A 15,159-nucleotide genomic window follows, 5' to 3' on the forward strand; every position below is an offset into this window, starting at 1 on the left:
CCCCTGTGTGTGTAGGTGCATGTGTGCATGTGTGTGCACGCTTCAATGACCACTGTTGGACCCAATGGCGATCAAGGACCTCAGGGAGCCACCCATAATTCACAACGGTCACAGCGAACTCTGTTGCATCACAACTGGTGGCCAACAGTCGTAACCAACACCGCCACGACCCACAGGAGAATACCATCGCACAGTGGTATCAGACCAACCACAATCAGCCAGCCCTCAAACCAAAACCTTCGACCTAGAAGAACTCAAAACTGCAATGGGAAAGTTGAAACCCGGAAAAGCAGCAGGGATTGATGACATACTGGCAGAAATTATACAGCACCTGGAACCTAACGCAAAGACCTGGCTCGTGGGGATGCTGAACACATGCATGGCACAGAAAACCATCCCTTCTGTCTGGAGAAAAGCCAAAGTGGTTGCAATCCCCAAACCTGGCAAAGACCCATCATCCTCAAAGAGCTACCGACCCATTTCCCTCCTCTGCATCACCTACAAGAGAGGCTGCTACTCCCAACGCCTCATACCACTCATAGACACCAAGCTGACTAAAGACCAAGCTGGTTTCCGTCCCGTCCTGTGCTGGACAGAGCTCAACCTCACCCAACACATTGAGGATGGGTTTGAGGGAAAACAAATAACTGGAGCAGCAACTGGAGGGCGAAGCAAGCACGCAGGCAGCTTGTGCCTGCCTGCGTGCCTGCCTGCCTTCCTCATGTGGAAGCTGCATAGTTGAGTTTGTGTTTCTTTTTCTGTCTTTCTTTCTTAGGACGAAGATCAAGGTAGACGCCGTTGGAAGGCTCAACACAAGCCGATGCCCCTAGAGATCCATCCCAAAGCTTCCCTCAGGGAGTCCAGCAAGCCAGCTAGCCAGCAAGCCCGCCCAGTCAGCCAACGCAGCCAGCCAGCTCCGCCAGTCAGCCAGTGTAGAAAGTCAGGCTGCCAAGCCAGCGCACATCAGCCCTTGCAGTCAACCATTGTAGCCATACCAGCCTTGCTCAGTCAGCTCAGCCAGGCCTCTCTCGAGGCCTGGCTCTCTGTCTGCCTGGCCCGGTCTGCCCCGCCCTGCCTTGCAGCAACAGAACCAGCCTTGCTGGCAAGCCAGCCAGCTCAGAATACGAGCTCAGCAAGCCAGCGCAGCTGGCAAGCACGCAGTTAGTCTAAACCAGTTTCAGACTGGCAGGCCAAGGCAGACAGACAGGAAGACCGAGGCGCCTAGGCAGGCAGACAGGCCAGGAAGGCAACAAAGTGCAGGCAGGGGGACTGTCCGGCCTAAGGCTGCGCTGCAAGGGTTGGAGCCTGGCCAGCTCCTGCTGGTCTAGACTGAGTGGCTGTGGCTGCACAGTAAGGCTGCGGTAACCTAGTCTGGGCTTGCTGCTGCACTGGCTTGCTCAGCTCGCATTCTGAGCTGGCTGGCTTTCCAAAAAGGCTGGTTCTGTTGCTGCAAGGCAGGGCAGGGCAGACCGGGCCAGGCAGACAGAGAGCCAGGCCTCAAGAGAGGCCTGGCTGAGCTGACTGAGCAAGGCTGGTATGGCTGCAATGGCTGACTGCAAGGGCTGATATGCTCTGGCTTGGCAGCCTGACTTTCTACACTGGCTGACTGGCGGAGCTGACTGGCTGTGTTGGCTGACTGGGCAGGCTTGCTGGCTAGCTGGCTTGCTGTGCTCCCTGAGGGAAGCTTTGGGATGGATCTCTAGGGGCATCGGCTAGTGTTGAGCCTTCCTATGGCGTCTACCTTGATCTCCGTCCTAAGAAAGAAAGACAGAAAAAGAAAGACACACAAACCCAACTATGCAGCTTCCACCTGAGGAACCGAGACGCGAGAAAAGAACTGAGCGTCACTTGGGATGGTCACAAACTCTCCAACCATACCCACCCCATGTATCTTGGAGTTACACTGGACAGGACACTCTTCTTCAAAAAAACACCTGGAGAACACAAAAGCCACGGTCAACACCCACAATAACATCCTGTGAAAACTAGTGAACTCCCAAGTGGGGCGCAGACCCACAAACAATCCGTGCAACTGCCATGGCCCTGTCTTTCTCTACAGCAGAGTATGCCTGCTCAAGCTGGAGCCGATCACGTCACACCAAATTGGTCGACACAGCCCTAAATGACACCTGTCGCATCATCACGGGATGGGTCAAGACAACACCTGTCCCGTCTGTGCCTTTATGCGCTAGCCGGCACCTCCCCCCGCACATCAGACGACTGTGTAACGCTCAAGATGAATGGAAAACACAGGAGATAGACAGTGAAGTCTGGAATGAAATGATAGAGAACACCTCACACAAACAGTTTCCTTTCGTGGCCGTTTACATTCGAGGGTTGCCGGTCCTCTCGAACGGAACAGTTTAACGTCATGCCCAGGACGAAAAGATATAGAGAACACCATAATGACAAATAACAGCAGGAAGGCATGGGCCACAATCCACCGTCTTGGCAAAGACCACACCACCCATAATTCACAACGGTCACAGCAAACTCTGTTGCATCACAACTGGTGTAGGTATTGGATGGAGCCCGCACACCACAGGTATAAGAAAGACGTGATGCAGAGGAGGGAAATGGGTCGGTAGCTCTTCGGGGATAATGGGTCTTTGCCAGGTTTAGGGATTGCAACTACTCCAGCCTTTTTCCAAACAGAAGGGATGGTTTTCTGTGCTATGCATGTGTTCAGCATCCCCACAAGCCAGGTCCTTGCGATAGGTCCCAGGTGCTGTATCATTTCTGCCAGTATGCCATCAATCCCTGCTGCTTTTGCGGGTTTCAACTTTCCCATTGCAGTTTCACGTTCTTCTAAGTCGAAGGGTTTGGTTTGAGGGCTGGCTGATTGTGGTTGGTCTGATACCACTGTGCGATGGTATTCTATGTGGGTCGGTGGCAGTGTTGGTTACAACTGTTGGCCACCAGTTGTGACCAAGACCGCCACCGACCCACAGGAGAATACCATCGCACAGTGGTATCAGACCAACCACAATCAGCCAGCCCTCAAACCAAACCCTTCGACCTAGAAGAACTTGAAACTGCAATGGGAAAGTTGAAACCCGGAAAAGCAGCAGGGATTGATGACCTACTGGCAGAAATGTTACAGCACCTGGGACCCAACGCAAAGACCTGGCTTGTGGGGATGCTGAACACATGCATAGCACAGAAAACCATCCCTTCTGTCTGGGAAAAGGCCAAAGTGGTTGCAATCCCTAAACCTGGCAAAGACCCATTATCCACAAAGAGCTACCGACCCATTTCCCTCTGCATCACCTACAAGGCTATATGAGAAGCTGCTACTCCAACGCCTTGTTGCCACTCATAGATACCAAGCTGACTAAAGACCAAGCTGGTTTCCGTCCCAGCCGCTCCTGTGCTGGACAGAGCTCAACCTCACCCAACACATTGAGGATGGGTTTGAGGGGAAACAAATAACTGGAGCAGCATTCAGAGATCTCTCTGCTGCCTACGACACTGTCCAACACCGCACAATGGTCAGGAAAAGCCTCCTCAACAACAGGCGCTTCTATGTCCAGTTAAATGACCAGAGGAGTAAATGGAAAGCCCAAAAGAACGGCCTCCAACAAGGTAGCGTGCTCGCCCCCCTCCTTTTCAATATCTACACAAACGACCAGCCACTACCCAATGCCTAATGCCAGCGTTTCATCTACGCCGACAACCTCTGCATTACGACCCAACAAGCAGACTTCCAGAAGATTGAGTCTGTCCTTGAAAGTGCCCTCCAAGAAATGTCAAGCTACTACAATACAACCACCTGAAACCCAACCTATAGAGAACACCTCACACACATAATTTCCTTTCGTGGCCGTTTACATTCGAGGGTCGCTGGTCCTCTCGAACGGAACAGTTTAACGTCATGCCCAGGACGAAAAGATATAGAGAACACCAACATGTCAAATAACAGCAGGAAGGCATGGGCCACAATCCACCGTCTTGGCAAAAACCACACCACCCATAATTCACAACGGTCACAGCAAACTCTGTTGCATCACAACTGGTGTAGGTATTGGATGGAGCCCGCACACCACAGGTATAAGAAAGACGTTCTTTGTTGAAATACTGACAGCGTTTCGATCCATTTGATCTTCATCAGGTCATGTGTACACAAAACATACACTTTTATACTAAGGGAGTGCCCCCATTAAACAATCAAAATACCACATTTTGGTGCCCCTCCCGTCACTGCAGGTGTGACACGTCAACCCTGAGTGAGTAGGTGGGGACCCAGACATATTGATGTAAATATAGTCTGTTCAGAAATTGTAGTGCCTCTCATAGAGCTTGTAGGTGATGCAGAGGAGGGAAATGGGTCGGTAGCTCTTCGGGGATAATGGGTCTTTGCCAGGTTTAGGGATTGCAACTACTCCAGCCTTTTTCCAAACAGAAGGGATGGTTTTCTGTGCTATGCATGTGTTCAGCATCCCCACAAGCCAGGTCCTTGCGATAGGTCCCAGGTGCTGTATCATTTCTGCCAGTATGCCATCAATCCCTGCTGCTTTTCCGGGTTTCAACTTTCCCATTGCAGTTTCACGTTCTTCTAAGTCGAAGGGTTTGGTTTGAGGGCTGGCTGATTGTGGTTGGTCTGATACCACTGTGCGATGGTATTCTATGTGGGTCGGTGGCAGTGTTGGTTACAACTGTTGGCCACCAGTTGTGACCAAGACCGCCACCGACCCACAGGAGAATACCATCGCACAGTGATATCAGACCAACCACAATCAGCCAGCCCTCAAACCAAACCCTTCGACCTAGAAGAACTTGAAACTGCAATGGGAAAGTTGAAACCCGGAAAAGCAGCAGGGATTGATGACCTACTGGCAGAAATGTTACAGCACCTGGGACCCAACGCAAAGACCTGGCTTGTGGGGATGCTGAACACATGCATAGCACAGAAAACCATCCCTTCTGTCTGGGAAAAGGCCAACGTGGTTGCAATCCCTAAACCTGGCATAGACCCATTATCCACAAAGAGCTACCGACCCATTTCCCTCTGCATCACCTACAAGGCTATATGAGAAGCTGCTACTCCAACGCCTTGTTGCCACTCATAGATACCAAGCTGACTAAAGACCAAGCTGGTTTCCGTCCCAGCCGCTCCTGTGCTGGACAGAGCTCAACCTCACCCAACACATTGAGGATGGGTTTGAGGGGAAACAAATAACTGGAGCAGCATTCAGAGATCTCTCTGCTGCCTACGACACTGTCCAACACCGCACAATGGTCAGGAAAAGCCTCCTCAACAACAGGCGCTTCTATGTTCAGTTAAATGACCAGAGGAGTAAATGGAAAGCCGAAAAGAACGGCCTCCCACAAGGTAGCGCGCTCGCCCCCCTCCTTATCAATATCTAAACAAACGACCAGCCACTTGAAACCCAACCCATCAAAAACCCAAATATGCAGCTTCCACCTGAGGAACCGAGACGCAAAAAAAGAACTGAGCATCACAAACTCTCAAACCATACCCACCCCATGTAACTTGGAGTTACACTGGACAGTTTAACGTCATGCCCAGGACGAAAAGTTATAGAGAACACCAACATGACAAACCCTACACTTAAACCCTCTATATTTAATAAAAAACAATTCTGGACAGGAATCCTGTATTGCAGGGGTGCCCAAAAGGTACATCGTGATCTACCAGTAATCACAAAGGCTGTGCAGGTAGACCATATGGCATGCCCCTGTATATAATCTATCACTTGAATTAAGGTGACTTGACACCAGCTCAAATGTTGCACACAAACATCAGTAGCAAAAGTACAAAGTTATTGTGACAGTAATAATTGCTATAGTGTGTGTTCAGTAACAGGAATATTCCTGTCTCTCCAGCTCTTTAATAAATAGAAAAGGGTTTAATCAGGAGTTGTAGTAGCCACAGGATAATCAAAGCGGTGGATATTGCTCTTGTCTTCATGTCTTTATGTATGTAAATTGTCTTGTTGTTTGTGTTATGTCAAATGCGTGTATACGTGTTCTGCATATACTTGGCTGCTGTGTTGCAAGATAATGGGAGTTACTGATACTATGGGACTGAATGGGAGTGAAAGGGAGGTACTGTTACTATGGGACTGATACTATGGGAGTGGATGGGAGTGAATGGGAGGTATTGTTACTATGGGACTGATACTATGGGAGTGAATGGGACTGAATGGGATGTACTGTTACTATGTGACTGAATGGGAGTGAATAAAAGTGAATGGGAGTGAATGGGACTGAGTGGGAGTGAATGGGAGGTACTGTGACTATGGGACTGTGTTTAACAAAAAACTGGAGAGACCGGGAGACCTCTGTTACTGAACAAACACTATAGCAATGATTTTGTCACAATATAGAGCTATTTAACACTGTTACTGAACACACTATAGCAATGATTACTGTCACACTATAGAGCTATTTAACACTGTTACTGAACACACACTATAGCAATGATTACTGTCACACTATAGAGCTATTTAACACTGTTACTGAACACACACTATAGCAATGATTACTGTCACACTATAGAGCTATTTAACACTGTTACTGAACACACACTATAGCAATGATTACTGTCACACTATAGAGCTATTTAACACTGTTACTGAACACACACTATAGCAATGATTACTGTCACACTATAGAGCTATTTAACACTGTTACTGAACACACACTCTATAGCAATGATTACTGTCACAATACAGAGCAATTTAATTTAGGTAACCAAATTGACCCCAATAGTAGATCTTTACACTCTCAATAGTTCAATTGTTGTTAAGCATCTGCTTAATTTCCAAAAAACTACACAATTAGAGAATGTAGAAGATTGCTACTTTTGATCCTTGGATTATATAATGCTGATTGTAGCATAGCGATAGTGGTTAGTGACTGAGCTTTGTTAACATGAGTGCCCGGGATCGTTTCCCACCAATTTCAAAGAATGTTTGTTGCTTCGTGCCAATTTTCACAGAATGTTTGTCCTTTTACCTACCAGACAATACTCTTCTCACCTCTAGTCGATTATTTATTCAGCGTTTGAGCCACGGACCAACATTTGAGGCCATCTAGTCTCTCAGACCCATTTGAGCCACTGACCACCATTGTGAGAGTCTATTAATGTGAAATGGTGGTCCGTGGCTCAAACATGTTATCACTTTTGAAGTTACTTGTTGTGTTTAGATATGTAAATACTACTCTTTAAAGCCGTGTTTCGGTAGTCGAGTGGGTACTGTCGACGGTTAGTAAACATTGAGGCCGGGCATAGTTGTTTATAAACCTTCGACACTAACCATTCGGCTACTGAAACACTGTTTTACAGTTTCGTACAAACATCATTTATAAACATCATAACAAGTAACTTCAAGTGATAGACGTTTGAACACACAAACAACAACAGCGTTAAGTATTAAATAACATTTAATCACTTACTTGCTCCGAAGACGGACCCGCGATGGTGACGTGGCACGTTCCAAACAAACACTGACCAAACCTACCTCCACGCGTCTCTTCCGTATTTGAGGGCGGCGGCACTTCCTTCCGGTGTGAGGCCACGCCCGCGAGATTTAACCGCGAATCTATTGTAGTCCTCTTACGTTACATCCGGGTCCCTTGGTCCCATCCGCTTCTAATGCAAAATAGCTACATATGAACACGTGAATCTTTTTTTTTTTTTTTTACAATAACGTTATTTGTCAGAAAGGAAGCCATTGAGGGTTAAAATGGGTCTTAATGCTTCCAACTCATATAACTGTCACCAACAACACTTTTAATGATATTACATGAAGCAGACAGCCCTGTGATGAAACCTTTAGCATTACACTGTGGTTAATACGTTTTTATTCACAATGGAATGTTATTGTACTCTTAATATATCATGGTGTAGCACAGCACAGTAGATTCATATTTCAATCGATCTGGGATGTTAAAATTGTGCAAAACTCTGTTCAATGAATGGCCTCTTCTGCTACATTAAACATTACTAAACATTAAACGTTACTTATACCTGTTATTGAGACTCCTATAGAGCATGTTGACATGGATAGCTTGGTAGTAGTATCTCTGTTAGTTAATGCAGTTTGATTGATTAAATTAATAGCCTATTTTATTAGACAAAAATGTAGAACAGTAGTGTCATAGAGTGGAAAATGCCATTTGGTTTAATGTCACAGAATGCAGTGCCACGTAGAGCAGCATGATAAATGGTTAACTTTATAGTGTGTTCAAAAATGGCAGATCTGCAAGTTCAGTTTCTTGAATGAGATGTGCTGTGAGTTTGCATATCTGCTATTGTCCAGCATAGGACCGTTGCACAGTGAAGTATAAACAAGGCTTTAGGATTTATAAGTCGTTTTTAGAATATAATAGAATATTCACTCCAGTGAATAGCATTTATCCATTTAGATAACTTTTTGATGTTATTTAATTACTTATTTTTACACAGAAACATAATGTGTGTCTTTACAATAACTGTAATGTAATAATAATACTAATAATGTAATGTAATAATTATTAATTAAATAACCTTATTTTATTCTGAAGGCAACCGGATGTCTTAAATTAGCTAGCTCTCAGACAGGAAGTTCTAAATTAGCTCAAAAGACGGAGCCGTGACGTCAGTGGTTTATGTTGTTCTTCCTGTGATAAAGCAAAGGGTTTGGCGTCTAAAATCGTGCCTTACCGCCACCTGCTGCTGACAGGCAGCAACAGCAACTATAGACCTGGCTGTAATATACCATGTAAATAAATAAATACAGTTGTATTCATGGGAACTTCTGGGTTCCTTGCTGTCTGTCTCGAACTAATCTGAGTTCCCAGAAGTGTTCAGCTTTTCGCAGTCTCCTCTCCAACCAACGAATAGCTTTATATTGTAATGAAACGAAACTTACGAAAGACTTATCATTTCATATTCCAATTTGTTATATCAATTAACATTTTGAGTTGATCTTTTATACGTTTTAAGTCATTAGTTATTAGTCATTAGTAGTTTTAGCATTGTGACTCAACTTCATTGTGATGTGTATTGAGAGAGGGTGTTTGTTTCTGCAAAGAAAGTGTCAATGTTTCTCAGTTTCTGATACTTGATTTCCTAAGTGGGAAACCGGTCTGTTGAAATATAAATATTTGAGGAACTGTGGCAACATAGATTTCACAGAACTTGTTAGAAGCACTCAGTCATCTGTGCTTCCTTCAGCTCGTCCTAAATAATATGGTTCCTCTTTGCTGTGCCACTGGCGATGACGACAGAGCATTTAGTGGTCAACCTTCATTGATACTAGACATGTGGTGTGTAGTACACATCCAGCCCAAATGGGTTCAAAACGTGTGACATCACAGGAATTATTTTAATTCCAGTATCAGTATTCAGAATATAGCATAGCATCGCTATACTGTATGAGTGTGAGTGTCCCACATTTCATACAGAAAAAAAAAAAAAAAAAACTATACAGCCAGCCTATACAGAACTATACCAGCCTGCAAATAATATGGAGTTTATTATAGCCTACGCCTACCATTTTAATTGACTGTTTATTCCTTATGGCTGAAAATGTGAACATTGTAACAGTTTTCAAAAAGCAATTCATAAAAAAAGTTTATTATATTATTCCAGGTGACACATAATATGGTACATGTTGATGGTTTCCTATGAATGTGAAAAGACAGGCAGTTATGTGGAGTGTACATTCAAGGTACTGTATGTGTAGGCTGGCTGGCTGTGCATGTCCCACATTTTCTCTCAATTTCTAGTGTTAATTCCTCAGTTAAATTTTTGTGCCACGATTATGCAACCCATTTTTTCATCCAGTCAATTATCTAATCCAGGGCGCTACATTTCCTCTGCCAACCTGGGAGGTGTGGGGGGGGGGGGCAGCGGACTGATCTCATGCTTCCTTCTATGCATGAGGAGTCCAAGCTGCTTCTTTTCACCTGACAAGGGGGAGTTTTCCTGCTTGGACGTAGCGCGTGGGAGGAACACGTTATTCCAACCAGTTCCTTTCCCCTCCATCAGGCACCCCAAGGTGGCAAGGGGGGGTAGTTTAGAGACCAGGATTCCTGCGTGTTTTTTGTGAGGGTACCTACCCTAGGGGACACGGGGACAACATGCAAACTCCACACCCCCGCCTCAGGTATGGGCACTGATGCTGCAGAGGAGAGAACACGCACCCAGGGGAATCGAACCCAGGACCTTCTAGCTGTGAGGCAACAGCACTACGACTGTGCCACCGTGCCCCCTCGCTCATAGTTTTTAAGGGTATGATTCATCAAACTTAGCCATAACATCATGAAACCCATCATCACATATGATAGTAATACAAGACAAAACTGAAATGTATTTGGTCAGATGTAACTTTCATTTGGAAACCATAAGAATTCCAGAAATCCACAAGAAAATGTCAAATATTGGAGTAAAAAAAAAAGAAATGTTCCATTCCATCTCAAGAATTTTCATACTGCCATGTACATTACACTTTCAATTACCAAGAACATTATTTGCATGATTTAATTTCATTTTAAACTCTGCATTAACATCATTATATTATTATGGGGAATCGGGGATGGTACAAGTTGATAGACAACTTTCAGTCCTACATCACACCCTCCAAGGAAGGTGGAATTTCCCTGTGAAGCGTCCACCGGTTTTCATTTCATAAGGGCTAAGCACCTTCCTGATGCCCAACATGTTGCCCTGAACAATCCGCTTGAAGGTCCAAGGATTCTGGTTGTTCTCTTCCCTCTCGGCCTGCTCATTCTGCATGGCTGCAAAGCTCTCTCTGCTCACCACCTGGGAGACAATACAGTAGGAAAAACTAGATTTATCATTCTGCATGGCTGCAAAGCGCTCTCTGCTCACCACCTGGGAGACAATACAGTAGGAAAAACTAGATTTATCATTCTGCATGGCTGCAAAGCGCTCTCTGCTCACCACCTGGGAGACAATACAGTAGGAAAAACTAGATTTATCATTCTGCATGGCTGCAAAGCGCTCTCTGCTCACCACCTGGGAGACAATACAGTAGGAAAAACTAGATTTATCATTCTGCATGGCTGCAAAGCTCTCTCTGCTCACCACCTGGCAGACAATACAGTAGGAAAAACATTCTGCTCATTCTGCATGGCTGCAAAGCGCTCTCTGCTGACAATACAGTAGGAAAAACAAAGACAGTTGTCAAGTTTTATCAGACGTTTTCCCCTCCAAAGTCAGATCACTGATTACTCTCTCATTTTGATTGATTGATTGAAATATTTATTAACAGTTTGCAGAATTACAGTACAATTCAAGCACAAACTCAATACAAAGACTGTTAACTGTGAGTGGACGACCCAATAAAGCATTACACTTGTTTACAAGAAGGTCTACCTTGTTCAATTCATCAAAACATTTAGAGACGTACAAATATACACTTCTATATAGCCAAAGAACAGAACGGGAATTCATCATGAAAGAGGTAAAAAGAGAAAAGAAACAAAAAGGGGTGGGTAGGTGGGGGATTCAGATTTTACGGGGGCCAGTTTTGAATTGCAGCCGTCCGTAGGTGCCCTTTGAGAGCGGTGTTGAAGGAGTCAAGGGATTTAGGGCTGCAATTATGCATTATGGTCTTAGTGATAATTTTACTGATTACTTTGGCTATGAAATATAATATTGTATACTATACATCAACAAAATTGATTCACATACGTTAATGAATTTGTGAATTTTGTTGACTAAGACTAAAGACTAAGTTTTTCAGAAGACTAAATAGGACATAAGACTAAATGGTGTGTCATTCAAAAGACTAAAGGCCTATTCATAGTCTGGATTTTCGGTGGTGAGGTGACCACCGGAGCTGAAATAACGTTGAGCGGTGGTGAGTAAAAACAGAGAGAAGGGCTGGGGCGGTGGTTTGCTCTTCACCGCGGCTCGTGACGTCATGGTGTAGTTCGGTGGTCACCTAACCACCGTAAATCCAGACTATGAATGAGCCTTAAGACTACATGTTTTCTGGCAAAACTAACATTGCATTAAGACGGGGGCGCCCGCTGGCCTAGTGGTCCAGGCGCATGCCACATATAGGCTTTGACTAAGACTAAAAGGTGTGTTATTCAAAAGACTAAAGCCAGATTCCAATACCCAAAATCTCGGCCACTCGCTCACTCTCACTGGCTCACTCACTCCAGCATGGTGGTGTTACAGTGAAATTGGTGACCTGCTGAAATATGTGACAATCGTGTAGACATCACATAGTGTCAGTGTTGCATAATTATGCAACCAAATTGACCATTTTATTTTAAACAAGGAATGAATGAATGATCTAATCTCACCTTGGCAGGGAATGGCAGCTTCTTCGCCACCTTAATCAAGATCGGCTCCACTTCTCCCAACTCCACCCTTCCTCCCACTTCCACAATAAAACGGCCATAGCGGACAGGTGTCACATAGTGGTCAATGGCACCCTTCCCACCACCCATGCGCTGACCTAGACCTTTACGGGTTATGGGTTTGTAAGGGCCATTGATGCGCCACTTGGCGAATGTGGTGCGGGGGTCCATCTGGCGATTGATAGTCAGACGTATCATCTCTATGTGGCCCCAATGTATGAAGCCCCCTCCCATGGCCTGAGGAACACACACACACACACACACACACACACACACACACACACAAGTTTGTGTAGTTGACCTGCAGCCAGCCATCACTGGACTGCAGGGCAGTGTTGTTTTCGTCGACTAATACTAAGACGAAAAATGTTCGTCGACTACCTTTTTTCACTGGCGGAAAAACTAAATGGAAACTAAATTAAAACAAGCTATGATGACTAAAAGTAAGACTAAATATACTGACAATTTCGTCAACAAATAAAAACTAGACTAAAATGTTAGGAAGGGACTACTGGACAAGAGATCCAGTATAAGTCAATTTACACTTGGTTGCCGATAGCCGATCTACAAGCTCACGACGGCTTCAACACGCAACAAAATACATTTTAGTCGACTAAAACAACAGTAGATATAGTCGACTAAAATCTTATGATATTTAGTCGACTAAAACTAGACTAACACTAACACATTCCAAGTGACTAAAATGTGACAAAAACGAAATGAAGTTTTGTTCCAAAGACTATGACTAAACTAGAAATTTGCTGCCAAAAACACTGCTGCAGGGTTAACCGATTTTGGTGTTAGCATTATGTTATGCTTTAGCTATTGAAAAATAACAGATCTTTTGAAAAATCGACTGACATAGAAACATAGCTTTTTCAGAAAACTGTCAGGATGTAGAAGACATTTCTTGAATCTGATCTCAGGTCAAAATGGGTTAATAGAGCGGGAAAATGTACTTACCACAATAGCATACTCTCCAGTAGTGAAGACATTAGCTGCCGTAGCTGGACCCTGGATATCACGCAGTCTCTTTCCCTCCTTTTTAGGTCCTTTCTTCAGGTTGGGTATCTTGTTCAGGAACTTGAGTTTGGGACGTTGCGGGAGAACCACATCTTCAGTAGAGGGACGAAGAGAAAAACGAAGGGTGAGATGAAATGAATGAATAATGTGGGAATAGCCCAAAGCACTTAAATGTTAAACAGTGCAGCCCAACATAGGCTTTACAGTTTTAAAATGGTACACTGTCTCAACCTTTCCAAAGAAAAGCTTTGTAAGATGTACCTGGATTCAGATTCCAATTGCAACAGATGTCAGTCACATATAGGCTGGACCAAGACTAGACTAGACAATCTGATACACAGATACGCCGGCTACTTTCTAATGTTTTGATAATTCACGTGACAGATGTATGCATATGACGGTATAGAGTTTCAAACTACTGTATTTAAGAAGAAGATGATCAGGCAATATAATTGTGAAAATAATAATAATAAAATGATTAAAATAAAGAACTATAGTGAATTGTTTGCTAGCGTGCTAGCTGTTATGGATATACATACTGTACAACTTTGTCATCAAAACATGTCATTTTGATACACGCAATGTTGTCAGCAAGGTGCCCTCAATAGAAACATTTTTATTTATTTTAACTCAAAGTTAAAGTAAGAAGAAAAATAAAGCTACATGTGGTTCAGCATTTAAAAGAATGATTACCACTGTAGTCTGGGGGTATCTCATATGTCTTCAATCCAGCTGACAACACCTTCAGGTGGGTCTGCAAAGTACCTGCACAACAGAGAACATTTCACATCTTTGCTTAACACGAATATTTGATTGATTGAAATATTTATTTAATTTTATTAACAGTTTGCAGAATTACAGTACTGCATTTCAAGCACAAACTCAATACAAAGACTGTTAACTGTGAGTGGACGACCCAATTAAGCATTACACTTGTTTACAAGAGGGTCCACCTTGTTCAATTCATCAAAGTAATAAACAATGTGACATTGTGACTGCATGTCAGTCTGTAAAACTACAGCGTTCATATTGTTGTAGCTCATAAAGCCTACCTTGTAGATGTCCGCTGGTTCTACAGCTGCTGGCCAATCCACCAACGGTGTACTTGACTAATGAAATCATGGCTGTGCCTTAAAAGAGAAAAGAATGTGGACACCAACCCGCAAACCACAAAAAGCATTAATTAATTTACAACATGATAGAAATTGTAGGTTGCAAGTTCACACCATAGGGTTCACACGCTAGAAAAGGTCGCCGCCATCCTTTTTCAGCGTATCAACATCCGGTCCACTGCTTTGTGTTCTCCGTCGGAATACAAAGCAACGTTTTTTTAATAGTTCCCGTTGACGAACGGGCGACATGCTCACAATATCATATCACACGAACCAGAGTTAAACTTGTATGGAGAGATAGTGGCACACGAACATAGAACATAGAATTCTGTTTTGGAAGTGGTTCTCAAACTATTGAAACAAAGTGTGGTCTCTGGTCTGGGAACCCCCAGATGTCCCTGATTTTTTGATTGATTGATTGATTGAAATATTTATTAACAGTTTGCAGAATTACAGTACATTTCAAGCACAATCCAATACAAAGACTGTTAACTGTCAGTGGACGACCCAATAAAGCATTACACTTGTTTACAAGAGGGTCCACCTTGTTCAAATCATCAAAACATTTAGGGAGTTTGCATGTTCTCCCCGTGTCCCCTAGGGTAGGTACCCTCACAAAAAACATGCAGTAATCCTGGTCACTAAACTACCTCCCCCTGGCCAGCCGGGGCGCCTG

General features: G+C 44.1%; 2 protein-coding genes across 2 annotated transcripts in view; both read right to left on the reverse strand.

Annotated features, from left to right (window-relative positions):
* tpp2 (tripeptidyl peptidase 2) overlaps nucleotides 1-15,159 on the reverse strand; it is a 301,990-nt gene that overhangs the window by 199,141 nt on the left and 87,690 nt on the right. The window lies entirely within an intron of this gene.
* On the reverse strand, nucleotides 9,556-14,648 carry mrpl16 (mitochondrial ribosomal protein L16). The gene is made up of 5 exons (XM_083759761.1): nucleotides 14,424-14,648; nucleotides 14,065-14,136; nucleotides 13,312-13,463; nucleotides 12,292-12,585; nucleotides 9,556-10,774 (listed from the first exon to the last, which is right to left on the reverse strand). The coding sequence occupies exons 1-5, from the start codon at nucleotides 14,491-14,493 to the stop codon at nucleotides 10,583-10,585; spliced, it is 780 nt and encodes a 259-aa protein (XP_083615887.1). The 5' UTR covers nucleotides 14,494-14,648; the 3' UTR covers nucleotides 9,556-10,582.

This window comes from Protomyctophum parallelum, assembly GCF_964188405.1.
Source record: "Protomyctophum parallelum genome assembly, chromosome: 2".
NCBI classification, from domain to species: domain Eukaryota; kingdom Metazoa; phylum Chordata; class Actinopteri; order Myctophiformes; family Myctophidae; genus Protomyctophum; species Protomyctophum parallelum.